Consider the following 24,022-nt stretch of genomic DNA (forward strand, 5'->3'; position numbering starts at 1 on the left):
AAATTCTGCTTCAAAATATGCACAAAAAACTTCTGTCAGAGTGCTCAGTGTGTATTCTTGACAGCTCTGGAGTAAGGGAGATAAATGCATCATATCTCCAGCAATAATGGGAATTAGATCCCCAGACTTCAGGATGTTAGTGACAGTTATTTAAGAAATCTCAGGTGCAAAAATGAAAAAAATCTGACAACTTCAAAGGTCCTTCAAGGTATCACACCGGTAATTGACCAATCAAAATGAACTTAGTCAATTGTAGTTCCATACACAATAAAGAAATATTTTTTTTATTGTGAGAATTTTTTTTAATTTCCCTTATTCTATTTTTACATTTTTGGTATCTGTGCTTAGGATATTTTATGTACTTTGTAAAATATTAAAGGTTTTTGACAGGAACTATTTCTTTCGGGGCATAGGAGGCCACTTCCTGGGGTGCACACAGGATGTTTATAAACACATTGAATACACGTGGTTTTGAGGGTATTCCTGTTTGCGGATGGAAAAAATCAGAAAATGCCGTGTAGGTACCCTATTTTTTGGTGTCAGCTGATGTGACTGGTAACGTTTAACACTTTCTGCTAAATATTTTTTCATGAATTCGAATACCTGATTTTTAATGATTTTTTATTCTATATAGAATTACATAGTGAAAACAATTACCGGTGTGATACCTGAACACCGTGATTTAGCGTGAATGTAATGCGCACGCGCAAGATTGTAAAATCCAAAAAATCCATATGATTTCCGGATTTTTTTGAGGAATTTTCGTTGATTATTAATTAGCGAAACTTAATTGAGAAAAAATAAAAACAAATTGGTAATCTTCAAGTACCAATGATGTTTAAAATATATAAAACAAAAGACAGTACTCTTCCGATTTATCGGTATTAAAGGCCAAAAATTCGAGTCTATTATTTTAATATAGTAGTATAGATGAACACTAAAACCTCATTTTTTTTTCTTTTAAGGAAGTAATTTAATTAGTTCGCGAACTTTTTGATCACCCCTCGTAATACCTTAGAACAAACTAAATACAATACCAAATGAAAGGAATAATTTATATTGTAAGTGTTACTAAACTGCTAAAAGTCAATCAAAATGAGTCAGTTATGGTATGCAAAAAGAAAATTAGCGTAAATTTCTTAGCCAAAAACTTGAAGGGTTGTATGTGCGCACGTAATTTGCACCTCAAAGGATCGAAGTGCGTATTACACCGTTACCATATTTGCCGGGGCGAAACTTTTTCAGGATGAAATCAATCCTCAACACTAAAAACGGATGAAATTTAATTACAGTACATGTATTTTCCTGTTATTTATTATTATTATTTCAATCATCATAGTTATTATTTGTTTATTTTGTATTTGAGTCTTTGTAGTCGCTATGTACCGGTAGATGCAGGCTAACAAATTGTGAAATGCATTTAAAAAATAAATTTAAACAAACACCCGGACTATCAGACCTACATGACACTGTAAGCAATTTACAAGTATCAAGTACATTTCTTTCTATATAGGAAAGGTTCTCGGTGTATAAGCTAAATGCAAGTGTTTTACATTTTGCGTATGGAAATTTGATTGAGAAAATTCGAAACTAAGAAATGTTTGAGAGTTAGGGCTATATACCAGCTTGCGACTATAATATACTGTACATGATATAGGAAGAACATTGCCGGTAAACCCCCCACCCCACCCATTTTTCTCAGTATTGGGATGTTTTTTCTTCACTGTTTTCTAATGAAGTGATCAATTCCATGTGTTATGCCTGAAATCTTACTGAACATGAACATCCTAAAAATACATTAATTAATATTTTATCACTCTCCGTTTTTTCGCTGCATGTTAATTTCTAATACACGAGAAATGTTTTTGAAATATACCGTTCATTCTGACTTTGTGGGCAGAATATGAATTTCACAATATTAGTGTAAATAAGCTGCTGGTCATCCTAACATGTTTCCGCAATAAGTGAAATGATGAATAAAATTACATTTTGCAACTATGTCACCTTTTAAATCTTGCATATTCCAAATGTAAAGATACGAGTATTTATACTCGTATGTAAATGTGATAATTATTACGTTCAACACGTGACGGTGTAATCATAAATAACGCCATAAACGCAACAGTTTGGCAATATAAAAGCAAACTTTGAAATTATTTAGCAAAAAAAAAAAAAAAAACTAGCGAGAAGACAAATTGATTTTTGTTTTTATCTCAGTAGTTTTAATTTTACCTCATCTTGATATTTTGAAATCCCTGACTAATTCGTCTTTAAAAAGTTATCCAACCTTTCTTAAAGAAACTCTTTCCACAAAATTGGCTTAAAAAGGTCATTTTTCTATATATTTCAATAGTAAAGCGTAAAAATACTAAAAGCAGTAATACGAAAAAATCCGGAATTTTCATTATTCATGGTATCGAGTCCAGTAATTACAAAACTTCCGGAACTTTGTTGATGGCAGCGGCAAGGTAAACATTCAGAATATTGCATGGTTAATGGTTTTGTGGAAGTGTTTATCTTTATAATTAACAGATAAAACTTGCACATAGAAAGAATTCTATAAAGAAAAGTAATAACAAAAGGAAAAATCTACATAAAAGTTAATATGAAGGAATAGGGAGAATAGAACTTTCTCCCTGTGGAGATAGTCGAGACGAAATTACATTTTGTAAAAGATTCGGTCAACAAGGAAGGGCACCCCAAACCCCTCAGTACGCTTTGTGCACTCATTTTTGCAAACAAATATACACATTTTTTAATGTACAATGTTTTTTCACTGAATTTAACCCCGGTAATGTATTTATTTTGTTAAATGCTTCTCGAGCTAGGTAACCAACAAATAACAGACTGTATTAGTGTATAAAGGGCGGTCCTACTAAACAGAGTACGCTAGAGTACTTTAGAGTAAAATGGTAAAATAATAGAATTTAATGCACTTAAACAGCTTTCTGTATGTTTTTTTTTACTTTAGTTTAATAAAATGAATATATATATCTTAAAGCATTTCTCTCTGTTACCATTATTTATTGAATAGATAGTTTTCAGTAGGCCTAAATTAGCAAGAGTTATTTCCCGTTGGCCACCATATTGGGGGTCAACATGCTCATATTCCTTCATTATTCAACCAACTTTAACTTTTTATACTGGCCATTGCGGGGTGGGAAGCATTATTTTTCTGAAAAATATACATTTGTTAAAGCCCCCTTTATCTCATAATTTTTATTCTGTAATTCAATTCAATTCAATTCTATAAAGATTTCCCCCCAAATATCTCTTCTACACCCTCTTAAATTTGGTAAGACAAAGAGGAAAAATTACCAGGATGACCACCAAGATGGCGGCCAAGGGAAATAACTCGGAGAGAAAATGTGTCATATGAAAACTATCTATTATTTCAAGTTATTGTTCCAGGTTACAGTTTATCGTTTGAACTTGAACCCGAAAGAAAAAAAACAGAACAAAAAATACAATTAAACACAGAAATATAGGAAAAAAGTATATTTTCTTTTTAAAAAAAAAACACTGAATTTAAAGGAAACATAGTCCTTGATGTGTCGCTCAGTACTGCAAGCTAAATGAAAATCGGGATCGGGATACCATATTTGTTTTTCAATACATTTGTTTACTGGACAAAATTAGCTAAATGCCAAATATTTGAAAAAAAATTACCATAATATTATTTTATAAAAATATTTATTAAAGTTAAATATGAATAAAGAACCCAAATTATTGCATTAAATTCTATTATTTTATCAGCATACTCTAAAGTACTCTAAAGGGTTTGACATTAACTTTTACGAGTACTAGACCAGTCAGGCTACTTCCAATAATTTTTACTAGCCCTGACTGTAAAATCACTAGCCCTGACCAAACCTGCAATTTTTTTTTAAATCGCTAATTTTAACGAGGTAATTTTGAAATTGTTTTAAACTAGCCAGTTGAGTCGGGTTCATCAAGACATGCGAGTATTGTAAGCTTTAAAGATCATTCAACGAACTTTAATAATTTTTTGTGTCCAAAATATTAATAAATTAATTGCAGAATATATGAGGGGCATTTCAAAAGTTCTGACAACTGGTGTGCGGTAAATTAATTAGCGTCATTATCATAAATTAAATTATATCAATCCCTCAAAATAGTCTCCGTTGACCTGGACACACTTTTTCAGTCTTGAAATCCACGTAGAAAATGCTGCCCTATAGTCCTCTTTCGGTATACACTTCATAAACTGGAATACGGCACTTCCGACTGCATGACGACTTTCAAATCGCCATCCTCGGAGGGCTTCTTAGATAACGGCATTCAACCAAAAATCGCATGGAGCTAGGTCAGGACTGTAAGGTGGATGTGGTAAAACGGCAATACCATTTTCCTTTAAATATTTGGTTACTACCTCTGATCTATGGGCAGGTGCGTTGTCATGGAGGAGCTTTATTCCTCTAGTTCTGGTTGTTGGTCGGGTCGTTTTATAGTGCTCTACAACCTGAGACAAGACATTCTCTGCATAAAATTGACCAGTAACACTGCTGTGTTCTGGAACCGGAACTTGAGCAACAGGACCTTTAGAATAAAAAAATAAGGTGTACATTACTCTCTGGACAGACCGGTTTCTGTGTGCAATTTGATGCCTTGTATCATTTTCACCGATCCAAACTTTATTATTGAGCTTAGTTTCCGTTTCAAAAAAATATATCCATGTTTCATCAACAGTTACAATCTCATTTATTCGCCTTTGGTCACAATCTTCATAAATTGTTAGTAACTGTGAAGCCATTTCTACCCGAATGCGCTTTTGCTCTTCCGAGAGAAGATGTGGCACCCATCTAGCACAGACTTTCCTAAGCTTTAAGTTTTCCTTTAAAATATGAAAAACTGCTGACGAATTAATGTTAGTTAAGTCTGCTATTTCCTCAGCTGTATATCTAGCATCATCAGCTATCGTATTTTGAACAGCGACAATTTCTTTTTCGCCATATGCACAAACTGGACGCCCCGAACAGGGGTCATCTTCAATTGATTTTCTACCCTCTTTAAATTGAACTACCCATCTTGCTATTGCTCCATATGAAAGAGCATGCTCTCTATATACTACATCTACATCGGCTTTTTTTTCTGTTGCCGTAAAGCCAAGCAATGAGCAAATTTTGCAATACGCTCTTTCCTCAACAAAAAAGTTGTTCTCCTTATCAGTCATTTTTACGCCCAGTATACAGAGTATACCTAATTATGACGTCATTTTAGCAGACCTATACGTCATTTTGAATGTAAAATGACGTCACTACTAATGCATATTTGCCTAAGCTTTACAGTGGTATCAGAGTCATTTTAATCCGTAACATAGTTAAAATTTTATATACCAGTTGCCAGAACTTTTGAAATGCCCCTCGTATTTTTTCAGGAACTATTTATACCATATTGATACTGAACGACGCTAGTTTCTATCGCGGTTTGTCTATTACAGCCGTGGCTAAAAATAGCGATTGTGTCATACAGGGATTTTTTTTCTTTACAGAGCAATAGCTGTGTTTACAATCGGAAAAACTAAGAAAAATTCTTTAAAAGTTTTTAGAATATTTATTTGAAAGACTGAAATGGGTTTTAACAGTAGTTTTATTAACATGACCAATTGGTCTAGTTCATGTACATTTTACATGACAGGACCACTTATCTACTAGACTGGGTCAGTCGGACGTGCCTTAATTAGTGTCAAACCCTGCTCTATTTTAGTAGTACCCGTATATAGGGTAAAGAACGGTACAGGTAATTTCGTACACTTTGGCCATGTGATTCAGAATATCTCTGTTTATGTATTGATACTTCTGCGTAAGTTGTGTGGAAATGGCTTTAGCGTTACACTTACATGTATTACTAAAACCTATGGTAATAAGCAAAAAGGCTCTGCATGATACAATACAACATAGAAAGAAATAACTATTTAGTCATACAAAATTGGGTCACTTGAATCCTGACATAAAGTCTGAATTTGGGATGACTGGTTTCTACTTTCAGACAACATTTTAACTAAATGACTTTAAAGATACTTTCTTAGCTTGGAATTATCAGGTGTTTATTTGTTATTATAATCTTTTTCATAAAATTTGATTAAAATGATTCATATTTTACAATTTGTTTGAAAAAAAAATATCGTTGGAAATCCACTTCAAAGTTTTCGCAAACCTTTAAAACTATTAGGGTCATTCTAATTGGCTTTTATCATCTATAGTCAGTAAAACATCCAAGTATGAAACAGATGTGGCAGACTCTGTGGTATCTTGTATTTTTATTTCAAAATCACTGGGATATGTCGAGTTGAGAGTCGACATATGAATGAAAATACCGACCTACCTACCTATAATAATATTTAGGGAATTCCCAAAATTACATGAGTACATGAAAATTGATCATCAGCTGATTGCCTCTCAACTGCCATGCTTCATGGCATATTCGCCGATCAAAGACTGTGTTTGTTTAGCTGAAAAAACATAAAAGTTATGAGCAAGGTTAAAGACCAAAGATTGACCGACAAGGCAAGAACTATATGCCCCCAAATCTTCGATTACAGGGGCATAAAATAAATTTTGAAAACTATCATACATGTAATATAAAACAATTAAATGAAATTCAATTAATTTGCATTTCTTTTTTTCCTATGTGAATTGACAGGGTTTGACACTAAGGCACATCCTTAGTGTCAAACCCGACTGGCCTAGTCTAGTAAATGAGAGGTCCAGTTGTGTAAAATGTACGTGAACTAGACCGATTGGTCGTGTTGATAAAATAACGGATAAATTCCCATTTCAGTCTTTCAAATAAATAATCTAAAAACTTTTAAAGAAATTTTCTCATTTAACCGAAGTCATCGCTGTGGTGAAGAAAAAAAAAATCCTCACATGACACAATCACTATTTTTAGGCAAGGTTGTAATAGAGAAGTCGAGGTCGAAACTGCTTTTGTTAAGTATCAATATGGTATAAATAGTTACGTATGGTATAGTTTTGAATTAATCTATTACTATTTACAATAATTATTTTATAAAAGTTTGTTGAATGTTTCTTAAGGCTTGTAATACTCGAATGTCCCGATGAACCCAACTCAATTGACCTATCGAATAGTCTGTCAAAAATATTGACAAGCAAAATATGATGTCTTTATTATACCCCACGCAACAAGTTGCGTGAGGTAGTTTTTGACCCATCCGTCAGTCAGTCAGTCAGTGTGTCAATCAGTCAGTCCGTCAGTCATGTTTTTTGTCAGCACAACTCCTCATAAACGGCTGCACAGAATTTCATCAAACTTTGCAGATATTTAGCACACAATGTATAGATGTGCATATTGCCAAGAAATTCTGATTCCTTTATTTTTTCTGGGAATTTCGGCACTTTTCAACTTAGATTTTTTGCCATATCTTGAATATAGAGATGAACAGTTTGTCATCGCAACTTCTCATAAACTGCTGCACAGAATTTCGTCAAACTTTGCAGATATTTAGCACACAATGTGTAGATGTGCATATTGCCAAGAAATTCTGATTCCTTTATTTTTTGTGGGAATTTCGGCACTTTTCAACTTAGATTTTTTGCCATATCTTGAATATAGAGATGAACAGTTTTTTTTAGTGCAACTCCTCTTAAACCGCTGCACAGAATTTGGTTAAACTTTGCAGATATTTAGCACACAATGTGTAGATGTGCATATTACCAGGAAGTTCCAATTCCTTTATTTTTTGTGGGAATTTCTGCACTTTTCAACTTAGATTTTTTGCCATATCTTGAATATAGAAATGAACAGTTTTTTTAGTGCAACTCCTCTTAAACCACTGCACAGAATTTGGTTAAACTTTGCAGATATTTAGTACACAGTGTATAGATGTGAATATTACCAGGAAATTCTGATTCCATTATTTTTGCCTTAATAGTTTTGTCTATTATTGAAGAAACTTTCCAGCTAGGTAATAAGGAAATCCACTGGAATCAGCTTTTGTAATGAAATTTTATGTGAAATATCTTATGACCTTAAAAGACCCCTATTGATTTTTAGATCAAAATATTAATGATTTGACACACACACACAAAATCTTGGATAGTTCTCTCCCCCCCCCCCCCCCCCCCCTCAAATTGGTGCTTTGCCTTAAATAATTTCATAAGTACAGTATATAAACAAATTCATATGACTATACATCATAATTTTGTTTCCATCAATTATTTAAATGTGTAAATTGTCATGTGTTGGACATGGACTTACACTCATTAACAAATCGAAATCACTGAGGAATTTAAATAACAATTTCCTGAAACTTTGAAGGTATTTCAGACATAATGTATAGATTTGTATATTACCAAGAAATTTTTAATCCATTATTTATCTAGAAACTTCAGCCCAATTAAATTTGTAACATACAAAGATTTGAATGTCCTTATATGCAAGAAGTTTTGATGTGATGATTTTTTGCAAGTAATGCCCCTTTTTGAATTATACTGTGTATTTAAAATGCACTGTGCCATTCATTACGTGTTGCATTGTCGAGTTTATGGGGAGCATGGGGTATGTGAGCGTGCTCACTTTTTCTTTCATTAATAAGGTTTCAAAAGTTACCTCATTAAAATTCTGGATTAAAAGAAGTAAATTTGCAAGTTTGTTCAGGGCTAGTGAGTTTATGATCAGGGCTAGTAAAAATTATGGGAAGTAGCCCGACTGGTCTAGTACTTGTAAAAGTTAATGTCAAACCCTGATTGATATTCAACATTGCACATGTTCATGACTGTATATATATATTATTTATTTGCATTCAGAGTGAATCTTGATTGTGATAAATGATAACATAAGATTTGTTTTGAATTATATCTTCAGGTATCAACTATATGTAAACAGTGGGTCTAAACTCCCACTTTTATATATACAGTCCACACATTTGATAATGAACTGATAAAACAAGCATCTAAATTTCAGAGATGGAGAACTCTATGTCCATTGTCAGTGGATTTTCTCTACTTTGGTGTACCCTGTATTTTGGATTGTGCCACTGGAAACCACATAAAAGCAATGAATGGCATTGTCGTACAGTTACAGCTGTACATGCCGTTGTTGTGTGTTTTCTGTGCATATGGTGTGCATTTGTACAAGGACCTTGGCCATTTACAGAAGCAGGTATAGTATATATCCTTCTTTATCCTGCTTCAGGCAAATTTGTAGATAACTGATTGGTTAGAAGCTAATCACATGACATGACACTAGTGATGGGACAACGGTTAATTTTCATAATCGATCATTGGTTGGAATCGGTTACTGCTTCCAATGCGATTTTACCAATTATAATCAGATTTCATAGTTTTGTATACAAAAAACAGACTATTACAATTTTTAACTCACCTGAGCCGAAGGCTCAAGTGAGCTTTTCTGATCAAAATTTGTCCGTTGTCTGTCGTTGTCGCCGGTGTCGGCAGTTTCATTGTTAACTTTTCACAATTTCATCTTCTTTTCCAGAACTACTGGGCCAATTTCAACCAAACTTGCCACAAAGTATCCTTGGGTGAAGGGGATTCAAGTTTGTTCAAATGAAGGGTCATGCCCTCTTTCAAGGGGAGATAATAAAGAATTAGTGAAAAATTAATAGCATCTTTTAAAAATCTTCTGCTCAAGAACCACAGGGCCAGGAAAGATGAAACTCATGTGGAAGCATCCTCAGGTAGTGTAGATTCAAGTTTGTTCAAATCATGACCCTTGGGGGTAGGGCGGGGCCACAATGGAGGATCAAAGTTTTACATAGAAATATACAGGAAACATTTAAAAACTTCTTCTCAAGAACAGCAAAGCCATGATGAGTCATATTTATATGGAAGCATCCTCAGGTAGTGAAGATTAAAGTTTGTTCAAATCATGACCCCAGGGGGTAGGGCGGGGCTACAATGGAGGATCAAAGTTTTACATTGAAATATAAAGGAAAAGTCTTTAAAAATCTTCTTCTCAAGAACAGAAAAGCTATGTCTAGTCATATTTATTTGGAAGCATCCTCAGGTAGTGTAGATTCAAGTTTGTTCAAATCATGACCCCAGGGGGTAGGGCGGGGCCACAATGGAGGATCAAAGTTTTACATACAAATATATAGGAAAATTTTAAAAATCTTCTTCTCAGGAACAGCAAAGCCCTGATTGATCATATATATATAGAAGCATCCTCAGGTAGTGTAGATTCAAGTTTGCTCAAATCACGACCCCTGGGATAGGGAGGAGCCACAATGGGGATCAAATTTTTACAAAGGAATATATGTCAGGGTTTGAAATTAACAGTCGCCCACTCGCAATTTGTGACTAATGTTCCATGTGGGCGACTTAAAATTACGTTCAAGTTGCCCACATAGCATAAGAAAATTTACGATAATAAATATTTGTTTTTCAATTTTGTCTGAATGTTTTGTATTTTTCTCTTGAAAAATTTCGTAATCAGTAAAGTGCTTTATAATTACCCGTAAGAGGTTCTTATACATAAAGCGTCTAAGTGATTGTGTCGGGCACAATGTGGCATCGACGGGTTATTGAGCCCAAGAAACCAAAAAGTACTGTTGTTTTTTGTGAATGAAAACATGCAATGTGCTCTATTTATGATATTGAATGATCATATCAATCTTCATAAACAGAAGAGTTCCACTTCAAATTTAGATAAGTCGTGCGTAATGTTACAATGATAGAAAATGATAGAATGATAGAAAAGAAACATGAAGCACATGATAAAAAAAATAGGAAAGAAAAATGGGGTTGTTTTTTTATTCAGTAGAAGGTGTGATAATCTGTGGGCGAATAAATTTTGATGTGGGCCCCAGAATTGCAAGGTTCAGTAGCCCACATGGCTATCAAGGATTATAGGTTAGTTTAAAACCCTGTGATAATGAGATTTTTTTTTTGAAATCTTCTCAAGTACAACAAAGCCATTTGTTATATTGACATGGAAGCATCATCAGGCAGTTTAAAATTCAAGCCCCCCCCCCCCCCCCTCGGTAATCTTTTCAATACTGAACTGATTTGTGCTTTTGCCTAGCAAATGTGCTCAGGTGAGCGATGTGGCCCATGGGCCATGAATATATAAAATATATAATATATTATTTTCTTTGTTGTATTTTCTTTGTTGTTTTGCTTCTTTTACGCTTTCTAGGCCTAAAAAAAAATTATGTTTGTTTGTTTCCCGTAACATTCCCAAAAAATCAAGGGTCTGTAGGTGGGAATTTTTTTTTTTTTGCTTATGAATAATGGGGTCAAACTTACCGGGATTGAATTGTCCAGGTGTTATATTTACAGTGGACACCCAACATGGCTGCCTAGCGGCAGAAAACAAACTTCAAATAGTTGTGGGGGGAATTGATTAATCTTTATATTTAAGGTAAATGTTGACTAAGTTGCATAGTTTATATCTCATATAAAAGATACAATTAATATTTTTTGAATAAAAAGAATCAGCTGATTGATCAAACCAAAGAGCAAACACAGATTTGGCAGGAAAAAAATCCATCCGGGGGTAAGTTGAATGGGTTGGTTGGGTTATAGAAAACAAATATAATTTTTTAGGCCCTATATATGCATCTTTCGGTTCTTAATCACCTATGCTTTGTGCTAGTTGGTTAGTTTCAGATGCAGACACCATTTTCTTTTACTGAGAAGAAATAAATTTTAAACCAGAAATGGATAATATTCCTGAATGTATTGTATTAGATGTATGTTTCTGATGATCGATTATGAAAAATTATAATCGATCATAAAAAAAAAGATAATATTATTACATCCTGAAAGACTCTCTAAAATACATAATCAAAAGAAATTGTATTTTTTAGTCTACCTGAGCAGAAGGCTCAAGTGAGCTTTTCTGATCAAAATTTGTCCGTTTTCTGTCCTTGTCATCCTTGTTGTTGTCAATTTCATCTTCTTCTCCAGAACCATATGGCCAATTTCAACCAAACTTGTCACAGAGTATCCATGGGTAAAGGGGGTTCAATTTTGTTCAAATGAAGGGCCACACCCTCTTCAAAGGGGAGATAATTAAGAAAAAGTAAAACTAGGGTGGCATCATTAAAAAATCTTCTCAAGAACCACAGAGCCAGAAAAGATAAAATATCATGTGAAAGCTTCCTGACATAGTGTAGATTCAAATTTTGTAAAATCATGACCCCTGGAGGTAGGGTGGTGCTACTATGAGTGATCAAAGTTTTACATATACAGATGACTCTCGAAGTTCTTGATCTCTCGAAGTGAACCTCCGGTCCCGTTTTCTTCCTCTATATAACTAAGCAAATTTACTTCCGATCTCTCGAACTTCCAATCTCTCGAAGTTCTCTATCTCTTGAACCAAGACCTGGGTCCCGTTACACACATTTCATTGTTTTTTACTCTCTATCTCTCGAAGTTTTGATTGTGCGTGTGTACACGCCAATCAGGCGTAAATTAATGCAGCTTGGACTTACCTGGATAACAGTGAACGACTGGGGCTGGCATGGAGGTGTTAATTGGGTGTTTACATAGACGACACTATACCTGTGAGCATCCGAGTGTTGATATAAATAATTAATTAGTTATAATTGGTAAATTACAAACAAATTGCTTCTCAACTTATTTTTGACTTTACAGCGCGACGAAAATTTTTAGAAAATAATTTAAGAGGCATGTCAATAATTTCCCATGGATTATGAAGTTTTATTAGAATGTACATAATCCCAGTATGACAAACATTGCACAAGAAATCCTATCTCAAGAATTAAATACCGATTTAATACGAGAAATCTGGTAAAGTACCCGATCAAGCCCGGGGGGTAGCCACACCGACCATTGCTATTCAGGTTTTATGTAATCATGAAATGAAAACAAATAAATATTGAAACTTAAAGACATCGTTTTATTTATTGAAAATACGATCGTTGTTGTTGAAATCAAGTGCATACCTGTAAAATACGAATGAAAACGTGCAATGATATAATCAACATATACTTCCGGTTTTTATAATAGTAGAACAATGATGATCGGAACTGAAAATTCCGGATTTTATTCACTTTCTATCTCTTGAACCCCTCGATCTCTCGAACTTTTCTTGCGGTCCCTTGAACTTCGAGAGATCGAGAGTCACCTGTATATATATAACAGCAAAGCCATGATCAGTCATATTTAAATGGAAGCATCCATATGTGGTGTAGATTCAAGTTTATTCAAATAATGACACCTGGGAGTAGGTTGAGGTACTCTGGGTGATCAAAGTTTTACATAGGAATAAATAAGAAAAAATCTTCAAAAACCTTCTTCTCAAGAATAGGAAACCCATGAATATGAATAATCATATTCATATGGAAGCATCCTCAGGTTGTGTAGAATACAAGGTCAACAAATGGGCAACAAAGTATAACATAAAAATATATTTGAAAATGGGAAGCATCCTCAGATTTAAGTTTGTTCAAATCATGACACCTGAGGGTAGAATGGGGCTAAGGTATTATGAGGCTATAATATATTATCTTAATTTTACATAGGAATATATTGGTGAGGAAATCTGCTGATAGAGAACAAAAATATTGAAATTTCTAAAAAATTCTTTTAAAAGGCTCTTCCTCCTACAATTTTATTGTGATTGCAATAAATTTTGCCACAGAAAGAGACTAAACCAAGGATCATTATTCTATTTATTGCTGTTGCAAGTGCTACTTTTCTCTTCCTTCGTTATAAGTTCAAACCAGTAGAACTACAGTCTCATCAGAGACTTCTGTCGATGTTGCGATCCTGACATGGTATGATATTTTTTTCAGCATCAGCCTTGACGGTAACTTGGTCAAACAAAAGTTGCTACAGCCTACATTTAAAACTCAACGTGTTGATTATCAGGAAAGTCATTTTTTCCAACATAAACTGCCACTATTTATGCAGCACAGTAAAGGCTACAAAAAGAAGGCAGGGCCTAATTTATATGGGAATGTTAACTATGACATTACACAGATTTACAAATTCTTTTAAATACCACAAGATGAAATGATTTACAATTTTAAACCATACAAGAGAATTAAACTACAGTTGAACTTTGGTATCTCAAACACTGATATCTCAAATACCATGGATACATGTATGTCAAAGTGATTTAGAAATCCTGACCACTATTCTTTCAGTATTGTACATGTACCCAGGATATCTCCGATATATCCTTGGATAGTTTTTTTCACGGTCACATGGAGTTCGAGATAACAAGGTTTGACTGTACATTAATTAAGTTCAAGATCTAGTAAATGACTTTAGACTGTGTTTTTGGTGCTAGATCCATTATGACGTCATAAACAATTTAAACCTTCCTTTTCCCATACTTTACAGCTCAAATAGAAATATGAAGAAAACAAAGTATTTTCATTGCATTCAATTTGAAATCATGTGAAAAGTAATCCCGATACCTATATTCAATTTTACATTATTTTTAAGAAGAGGCTAAGAACATACAAATTACCTTTTTCTGAGAGACTGTAGGCAATCTGGATACATTTCCTTTGTCTGATATGGAAAAAACTCCCATATTCATGACTGGCTTTCTTAATTTTTCATTGAAAATGACGGTTTACAAAATGATTTTTTGTCTTGTTTTCCTACAAATTATGCCCCGATACACCTTATTTGACCGAGCTATAGTTATAAAGCATCATAAAAGGAATTTATTTCTCAAGTTTGAGAAATCTGTAGGCTCTTTTCATTTACTAGATCTTGACCTTAAGGAGGAATGCTACACCAAAGTTTTATTTAATGGATCTCTAAGACATCTCATTTGAAATGGGTTTCAGCATGGAAAGATTGATGTTAGGTCTTAATTATTTTCAGGGGTGTGCAATTAAAATAATCAAGTACTAGCCCACGGGCTAGTGGCAGCAATAAAGTTACTTACCCCAAGTAAAAAGTTACTAGCCCAAATGTAGGGGGAAAAAGTAACAACTAATATTAAAAAAAAATAGTTTATTGTTGAAAAAGTCAGGGTTTTGAGGTCATTCTTTTTAAATTCAATGTTTAATTTTCACTAGTAAAATTGAATCATGTATAAATTAATAATTATGATAGAAAATAAAAATGAATTTAAATAAATTATTTTTCCTTTTTCTTTGCATTGCACTAGCTCATCTAAAATGAAGTATAATCTTTTTTTTTTCATCTTAAATTATTAAATACACTGGAATTATATATTATGTAAAGCACATAATACTTATTTTTCAGTTGAATGAGTGATTGTAAATAATTAAATGAAATATTTGCCTTTATTTACCATAAACACATGAATGGAAGAAATTTGGATTAGAAAAAAAACGATCGTTTTTTGAAGTAAATAAGTCAGGAAGTGCTGCAAAATGGATAAGGTTATGGAGATTCACAAACAATAGGAGCATGCTGCCTGTTAATTTTTCATTGGTTGGGAATTTAATACCAAAAAATGAGTGAAAATACTGGTAGTGATTTTCATAAGTATTTTTAATTTTTGGTAGCCCATGGGGCTACTTGCATGCAGAAAACTTCTAGTCCGACCCCCAAAAATGGTAGCCCTAGGCGTCAGGCAATGTTAATTGCACCCCCCTGATTTTGTATGTATTTTTTGTATTTTTTTTCAAAGAAAAGTAGAAATCCTTTTATTTGCAAATAAGATGCTTTAGAGTTTAAAATTTGCTGTCAATAAATGCACAATATAAGTATCTAATGAAACATGTCAAGAAGTCTCAGGTAGGCAATTTAATTTTTTTAATTAAAAATTATTTATGAAAATAAAACACATTGATACTATTTTTTGAAACCTATGGTTAAAATCTTTAAGAAACAAGTCACAAAGGGGGGATATATGATACTCAATCAAACATTTATCATTTTTTAAAATGTAAAAAATCAAGTTCAACATTTTTTGATTTTATTCTGTTGTTTTCTTCAAAAATGCAGATACTATATATATGATATTATATACCAATGGAAAGCTCTCATTCTGATCTTTGCAATTGCAACAAAATACATTTAGATTAGATGTAACTATAAAGATTTACATCTATATAACATCATATAATTGGAAATGGGTACGTGATCTGGCCAAGCCGTCAAGGTTGAAATCGCATATCAAGTATTTTACAAAAAATACAGGTCAAGTTCGAATTTGGTCATGGTTCGATGATTTTTGACAGAGTTATCCCTTTTGAACTTAGAAAAAAATAAGAAATTTTAAGTTTCTGCTCTCTAACTTTTGTAGTGATGTATATATATAAGGTTGAAATTGCATGTGTATTTATTTTACCAGAAAATAGAGGTCAAATTTGAATTTGGTTGTGGTATAATGGTTTTTGACAGTTATCCCTCTTGAATGTAGAAAAAAATAAGAAATTTTCAGTTTCTGCTCTCTTACTTTTGTAGGTATGTATGTAAGCTGGTAACAACGTAGTCTTTGTTTGTAAGGCTCATTATTTGAGTTGTATTTAAGAGGAAGTAGGATTTAATTCTACAGGTAATGTAGATTAAATTTCAATGGAAATTAATAAGAAAATACCATTTTAATTTTCACAGAGAGTATTGCAGTAAATATTGCAAAACAGTTACGAATATTGCAGTTTATTGCAATATGCAATATGAAATCTGTAGGCAAAACCCAGCCCAATAACTGAAGATCATTTCAGCAAGTTCAAAGTTGTCACTATTACTATTTATAATTCCTTCACTTGCATTACAAATAATAACAGATAAAACAGATAAATCAGATATGTTTTTGTCCCCTGCTAGGCATATTAATTTTGGTCTGTCTGTCTGTCTGTCTGTCTAGCTGTATTTCTGTCTGTCTGTAACACTTTTTTCTGAACGATATCTCAAAGGCCACTGAGCTTTTGCAATGAAATTATACATAGCATGGCCTTAAGAAGAACCTTATTGATTTTGAGATCAAAAGGTCAAAGGTCAAGGTCATAAATTTATAATTTCTGTCTGTTTTAACACTTTCGTTTCCACGCAAAATCTCGAGAATCCTTTGAGCTTTTGCAATGAAATTTTACATAACAACTCCCTGTGGCCTAAGGAAGATTCCTATTGATTTTAAGGTCAAAAGGTCAAAGGTCAAGGTTGTTACTTCATACATTCTGTCTGTATGTAACACTTTCGTTTCTGGGCAATATCTTAAAAAGCTTTTGAGCTTATGGGATGAAATTTTATACCATAACTCCCTATTGCCTCCTCACCCCTCTCAAAGTGTCCTGCCCGTTTTTTTCTATTGTACAGTGCAGGAAACTAATTTTGTTACAGAATCGATGCTGATTTGAATGCTTCCTTTGCTTGCTGATTTGAATGCTTCCTTTGCTTGCTGATTTAATGCTAGTAATCCTTATCCTGATGCTGTTTTATAATTAGGTCAATGCTACCGGAAGTAACATCATGCTACCGGAAGTAGATAATGAATTTCAGCATTGCCGTTTAAAGCAATAAAAGTGCCTTTTACAATTATTTGATCATAATATCTCACTATGTATCAGTAATGTGAATACTTTAACCAATATTCTTTCTTTCTTTTTTAATTTTTTACTGAATTAAAACTCATTGATTTTCTGTTGCTAGTAGGATAATGCTGATTTTATGTAGGTCAGTGCTGGTTTTATCCTTTGCTTGCTAATGCTGATCCTGGTAATGCTGTTTTTTAAATGCTGATGCTGATGCTAGCTCGATCCTGATGCTACTAATGCTTATGCTGATGCTGGTTTATGTAACAAAATTAGTTCCCTGCACTGTATATATAATGTCTTGTGGCACTATTTTTAGCACAGCAGCATGTGGAGAGTTATACATATAATACAGTTTGTCTGCAGACTTTATGTTCTAATTACATCTATTAGAACTATTTAGTAAATACTAAATTAGACACCATGTATAAAATTTTGACAATGTCATCGGTGAATATACACATGTATAATTATGTGACATAATGTTTGCATTTAAGGTCAAGATCTAGTAAATGAAAGATGCCTACAGATTTCTCAAATTTGAGCAATAAATTCCTTTAATGATGTTTTATAACTTAAGCTTTGTCAAATAGGGTGTTTCGGGACATAATTTGTAGGTAAACAAGATGAAAAATCATATTTTAAACGGTCATTTTCAATAAGAAATTAAGAAAACCAGTCATGAATATGGGAGTTTTTTGATTATCAGACAAAGGAAATGTATCCATATTGCCTACAGTCTCTCAGAAAATGGTAATTTGTATGTTCTTGGCCTCTTCTTTGAAATAATATAAAATTTAATATAGGTATCGGGATTACTTTTCATATGATTTCAAATTGAATTCCATGAAATACTTTATTTTCCTCATAATTCTGTTAGAGCTGTAAAGTACGGGAAAAAGAAAGATGAAATGGATTATGACGTCATAATGGATCTAGCACCAAAATGTTAGTCTAAAGTCATTTACTAGATCTTGACCTTAATTTGGTTTATAAGCAAGCGCCTCATAGGTCTAGGGGTATGAATCTTGCTTAGCGGGTGAGAGGTCCTTGGTTCAAATCCCGGACAATCCCGTAATTTTTTTAGGTCACCTGAGTCATCAGGTGACCTATTACTATCCATTTTTGTCCATCGGCATTCAAAGTTTGTTGTTTTTAATGAAAGAATGAAATGTTATATTTATAGAAACAAAATAAAAATGAATGTTTGGTTTAAATGAGCAGACTGCCAATTAAAGCGTGCTCAAAGTCAGATTCTTGTCTGGAAAGCAGTATAAAAAATTAACATAAAAATTGTTTATATATTTAGCTTAAGTTCTTTACACAGTATGTTTACATTGTTGTGATCTGGTAGACAGTAGATATGTTGTTGTCACTGGTGGAGTCATGTTTGAAAAGAGACTGGATAAAGTTGTTTTATACATTATCAAAGTGAATAAAGAATCACAGAGAGCCAGGTGACTTACTGTAATAAGTGACAAGTGGCAAATTGACATGTTGTATACCTGAGTCTGTGTGTACTGAATTGTAGCACTAGGCTAGTGACAAAAACATATCTGTAAATATTGAATACCTTACACAATAGGCAAGTGTCCATGGTATTTGTATATTTTACATTCATTATCATCCCTGAAAACCAAGTATGATCCCAAGATGACATGTCTAGCATGTTACAATTAGCAAGGGTATTTTTACCAGATTTTTGAAATTCTTGGGCAACATTGCTTCCTCTATCAGTTAATTTTGTTTTATACTTCTATGGACCTTTTACAGTGTTGTGTTATACTCAGGTGACAGTTAAGGCCCTTGGGCCTCTTGTTTTTTTTTTTGTTTTTGTTTTTAAAATGTTTTTTTCAATTTACTAAATGAAAGTATATAACATATGAAATAAAAAAGTTGTGGAGTCTGGTGTGTACAAACTATTTTATATCAAAAGATTCTTCTGTACACATATTAAAGAAATAGCAATCAAATCTATATATCCATATTGGCATGTTTTATTTGCTTCAGGATACATGTAATAATTGTGCAAATCCAGGGGACCTAAACCCCCCCCCCCCAAATCTGCGCAAGCTCTTCTTTTTTCCTTAAGCAGGGGGACACAAATTCTCTGAATTAAATTGTTTTATATATTTTTTTTTTCATTTACAGGTGGCCCTAGCACTCCACTTCAGTCGATGACCATAATGATCTGTCTTGGATATTTTTTGTTTGATCTTTCATGGTGTCTTTTTTTTCAAACAGAAGGTAAGACAGAGTGCAATTATATGCATCTGCATTCAGATTAAACCTATTAGGGATGAAAGTTAAGACCTTTATGTAATTTATTTTTCTTAGTTTTAATTGACAATATGTTTAAGGTCACCTGGGTGAGGTAACCTATTGCTATCCGTTTTTCTCAATCGTTGTGTGACAGCTTCAATTGTATCAAACTAAAAACACTTGTCACAATGAACATTTTCAGCTTCTTTGAAGAGGTTGAACCAATTTTAGTTTTAATGGAAAAGGGGAACACATATTGTGAATTTCATTTAGTCTGAAAAGGGGAACAGATATGAAATATCCTGATTTTTTATTAATTCACTTTGGGCTGAGGGCCTGGAAAAAACAATAGATTCTTATTTTTATAAATTTTCAAAAGACTTCTCTACTTTAAGACATCAAGCTGTCAAACTGTTGAAAATGTGAAAAAGAATTATGCTTATTTTGATAATATTAACAGTGAAGCATTTTTTTAACCTAATGTGTGGTCACCCACATGGCATAATCATAGAGCTTTTGCTCTAGAGTTGCAATGTAAGGAGTTGATCTTTAGATCACAGATTCGAATCCCACTGCAGGATATGGAGACTGGTCCTTTGAATGAGTTCATGTAAACCAAGGTCCTGTGTCACAGTAAGTGCTGGCATAAAACAGATCACTGCCCAAAGGCATAAGTGCCAAGACAAGGTCTAAATTTGCAGCCCCCCACCAGCCAGTTGTGGTATCTAAGTATGAGTGAATTGAAGAATTCAGGAAGTGACATTAAACAAACAAGGAAACCAAATATGTGATATCCCATAATATCAGTGCTGATGCCCAATTTGGACTAAGTTTGTCATAGGACAAACTTACAATGCACAACAACAAATTTGGTTACCATTTCTCCCACAAGTTCTTGTGGTGCAACCAATCTCACCCAGTAAAAATAATTCTCATCACAAATGTGAGTTACCTCCCCTGATTTAAAAAAAGACAGAACAATAGAATAGAATGGAATTTACGGATATTTTGATAATATAACCCGTCTAAACAGTTCTTTGGATCCTTTTTTAAAAAAGTCAAACCTTGTTAACTTGATTCGACAAGAAAAATGTTTTGAGGTATTCATGGATTGAGATATCAAGACAAATAAAATAAGTGCTTGGGACTATCAAAATTACTTTGACATTTCAATTTCAGGATATCAGTGCTCAAGATGCTAAGGTTCAAACATAATGATGTATTTCATTATTTCATGCATATTTAGGTCACTGAGTCACTCAGGTGACCTACATGTATTGCTATCCATTTTTGTCTGTCATTCGTCATGTGTTAACATTTGAACATTTTCAGCTTTTTCTCTGAAACTGCTTAACCAATTTCAACCAGTTTTGGTATATACATGTAGTATTTATGGTTGAAAGGGAACAAAAATTATGAATTTCATGGTCCCTGCCCCCTTGAGACCTGGAAGTGGGGCTACAACCACCAGAATTAATGCAGTCTTTAAAAATCTTCTTTACTTCGGGACATCAAGCAGTCAAACCGTTGACATAATTGTAATAAGCATTGAGCCCTCTACCAAAATTGTGAAATTCTTGACCCCAGGGTCAGGGGTCTGGTGCTAGGGTGGGGCTATGTAGATCATACAGTGAAAGTGCATTATTTTAAAAACAAAGTATGTAGTTATGATGAGGAAGAGTGCCTCTTCCAAAATTGTGAATTTCATGGCCCCTGGGTCAGGGGTTCTGGTGCTAGGGTGTGGCTTTTTTGATTATATAGTGGAAATACATTAATTCTTTGAAAATCTTCTTCTCTGCCCCTGGGTATTAAATAAACTAAGTACATAGTTATAATGAGCTAGAGTGTTTCTTCCAAAATTGTGAATTTCATGGCCCAAAGGTCAGGGGTTCTGGTGTTAGGGTGGGCTTCTATTGATTATATAGTGAAAATGCATTATTATAAATTTTCTTTGAAAATCTTCTCTGCTCATAAATATTAAATTAACTATTAAGTACATAGTTATGATGAGCAAGAGTGCCTCTTCAGAAATAGTGAATTTCAAGGCCCCTGGATCAGGGGTTCTGGTTTTAGGGCAGGACTGTATTGATTAAATAGTGAAAATGCATTAATTCTTTGAAAATCTTCATCTCTGCTCCCGGGTATTATTTAAACAAAGGAAGTCAAGTGCATGGTTAGGATAAGCAGGAATGCCTCTTCCAAAATTGTGAAATTATGGCCCCAGCATCAGGGGTTCTGGTGCATATTTTTTTTCAAAATATTTTTTCTACTCCTGGTAAAAAAGCAAAGAATCAATCATATAGTTTTGATGAGTAAGGGTGGTGCTTTTACAATTTTTTAAAAAAAACTTTTGGTCCCAGGGTTTCTGGTGTTTCTTTGAGGGAACTATTGCATAGTTATGATAATGAGGGTACCTCTTCCAAATTTGTAAATTTCATGACCCTTGGTCATGGGTTCTAGTGTCAGGGTAGGGTTGTTTAAATCTTTTGTGAAAATGCATTATTTTTTTGAAAATTTTCTCTGCTCCTGGGCATATTGGAGGCAAACAGAGTAAAAGTTTTGATAAGTAAGAATTTTGAACGTCTTGACCATTTAGTCAAGTGTTCTGGCCCGGGGCAGGGCTCTATTAATTTGTATTCTACTAAGCGAAGTCATTCCCCTTTGCCATTCACCTTTGAAAATTAATTATCAAGTAATAAATCTGGGGGACAGATACTAGACCAGTTATTAGGTCACCTGAGTCACCCAGAAGACCTATTGCTATCTGTTTTCATCTGTAGTTGTGCAGGTGTGCCAATGTGCGTCGTGTGTAAACTTTTCACATTTTGAACTTCTTCTCAAGAACCACCAGGCGAATTCCAACCAAACTTGCTACAAAGTATCCTTAGGTAACGGTGATTCAAGTTTGTTCAAATGAAGGACCAAGCCTTTTTCCAAGGGGAGATAATTAAGAATTAGTGAAGAATTAATGGCGTCTTTTAAAAATCTTCTTCTCAAGAACGACTGCGCCAAGAAAGATGAAACTTATATGAAAAAATCCTCAGATAGTGTAGATTCAGATTTGTTCAAATCATGAATTCGGGGGTAGGGTGGGGTCACTATGGACGATCTAAGTTTTACATAGGAATACATAGGAAAAATCTTTAAAAATCTTCTTCTCCAGAACCAATGGGCCAAGAAAGATGAAACTTATGTGAAAACATCTTCAGGTAGTGTAGATTCAAGTTAATTTTTTAAAATCATGATCCCCTGGGGAAGGGTAGGGCCAGAATGGACAATGAAAGTTTTACATTGGAAAACGTAGGAAAATCTTGAAAGAATTCTTTTCTCAAAAACAGCAAAATCATGATATTTTACATTTACATTGAAGCATTCTCAGATAGTATAGATTCAAGTTTGTTCAAATCATGACTCTGTGGATAGAGTGGGGCCACAATGAATGATCAAAGATTAACACATGAATACATATGAAAAATTTTGAACAATAGTCTTCTCAAGAATAACAAAACCATGATTTTTCTTATTTATATGCAAGCATCTTTGGGTAATGATAATTCAAATGTTTATATCTTGACCATCTGGGGTAGGGAGGGGGCACAACAGATGATCAAAGATTTTTAGTTAGAAATTTATAGGAAAGATCATTTAAAAATCTTCTCCAAAACAACAAAACCATGATAAGTCATATAAATATAATTTAATTATGATCGTAACACGTCATTTGATTGGATAAAAAGTTATTTTATATTGTATAACCTGTTGTTTTTTTTATAAGCTTTCAATTTATATTTCATGGATCCTCAATAAATTGTTGTTTTATATTCAGGTGACCGTTAAGGCCCCTTGGGCCTCTTGTTTTGTTGATCCTAGTCATACTTTGGATAACAAAGCTTCATTTATCAGTATATAGATCCTCTGAATTGTTGGACTCAGGTGACCGTTTGGCCGTTGGGCCTCTTGTTTAAAAAACAATGCCAACAAATTTCCAATTGATTTTTGAAAAAGAAAATTGACAAAAATAAAAAACAAACAAACAAATGGGGCAAGACACTTTGAGAGGGGCGAGGAGGGCAATAGGGAGTTATGAAATAAAATTTCATTGCAAAAGTTCAAAAGCTTCTTGAGATATTGTCCGGAAACGAAAGTGTTATACACAGACAGAATGTATGAATTTACGACCTTGACCTTTGACCTTTTGACCTCAAAATCAATAGGGTCTTCTTTAGACCACAGGAAGTTGTTATGTAAAACTTCATTGCGAAAACTCAAAGGCTTCTCGAGATATAGCGCGGAAACGAAAGTGTTACAGACAGATAGACA

General features: G+C 33.6%; 1 protein-coding gene across 2 annotated transcripts in view; it reads left to right on the top strand.

The window, feature by feature from the left end:
- Positions 1-2,385: 2,385 nt before the first annotated feature.
- Positions 2,386-24,022, top strand: part of LOC133192650 (TLC domain-containing protein 5-like) — a 33,726-nt gene continuing 12,089 nt past the window's right edge. The window contains exons 1-3 of one of the 2 annotated variants that reach the window (XM_061328649.1): positions 2,386-2,468; positions 8,947-9,144; positions 19,592-19,687. In XM_061328649.1, the coding sequence (XP_061184633.1) occupies positions 8,949-9,144; positions 19,592-19,687 (292 nt within the window). In that variant the 5' untranslated portion in view covers positions 2,386-2,468; positions 8,947-8,948. The remainder of the gene's footprint in view (positions 2,469-8,946; positions 9,145-19,591; positions 19,688-24,022) is intronic. The other variant, XM_061328650.1, reaches the window with a different exon arrangement.

Source organism: Saccostrea echinata, unplaced genomic scaffold, assembly GCF_033153115.1.
Source record: "Saccostrea echinata isolate AGI-Se365-2 ecotype Australia unplaced genomic scaffold, CSIRO_AGI_Sech_v1 ptg000025l, whole genome shotgun sequence".
NCBI lineage: Eukaryota > Metazoa > Mollusca > Bivalvia > Ostreida > Ostreidae > Saccostrea > Saccostrea echinata.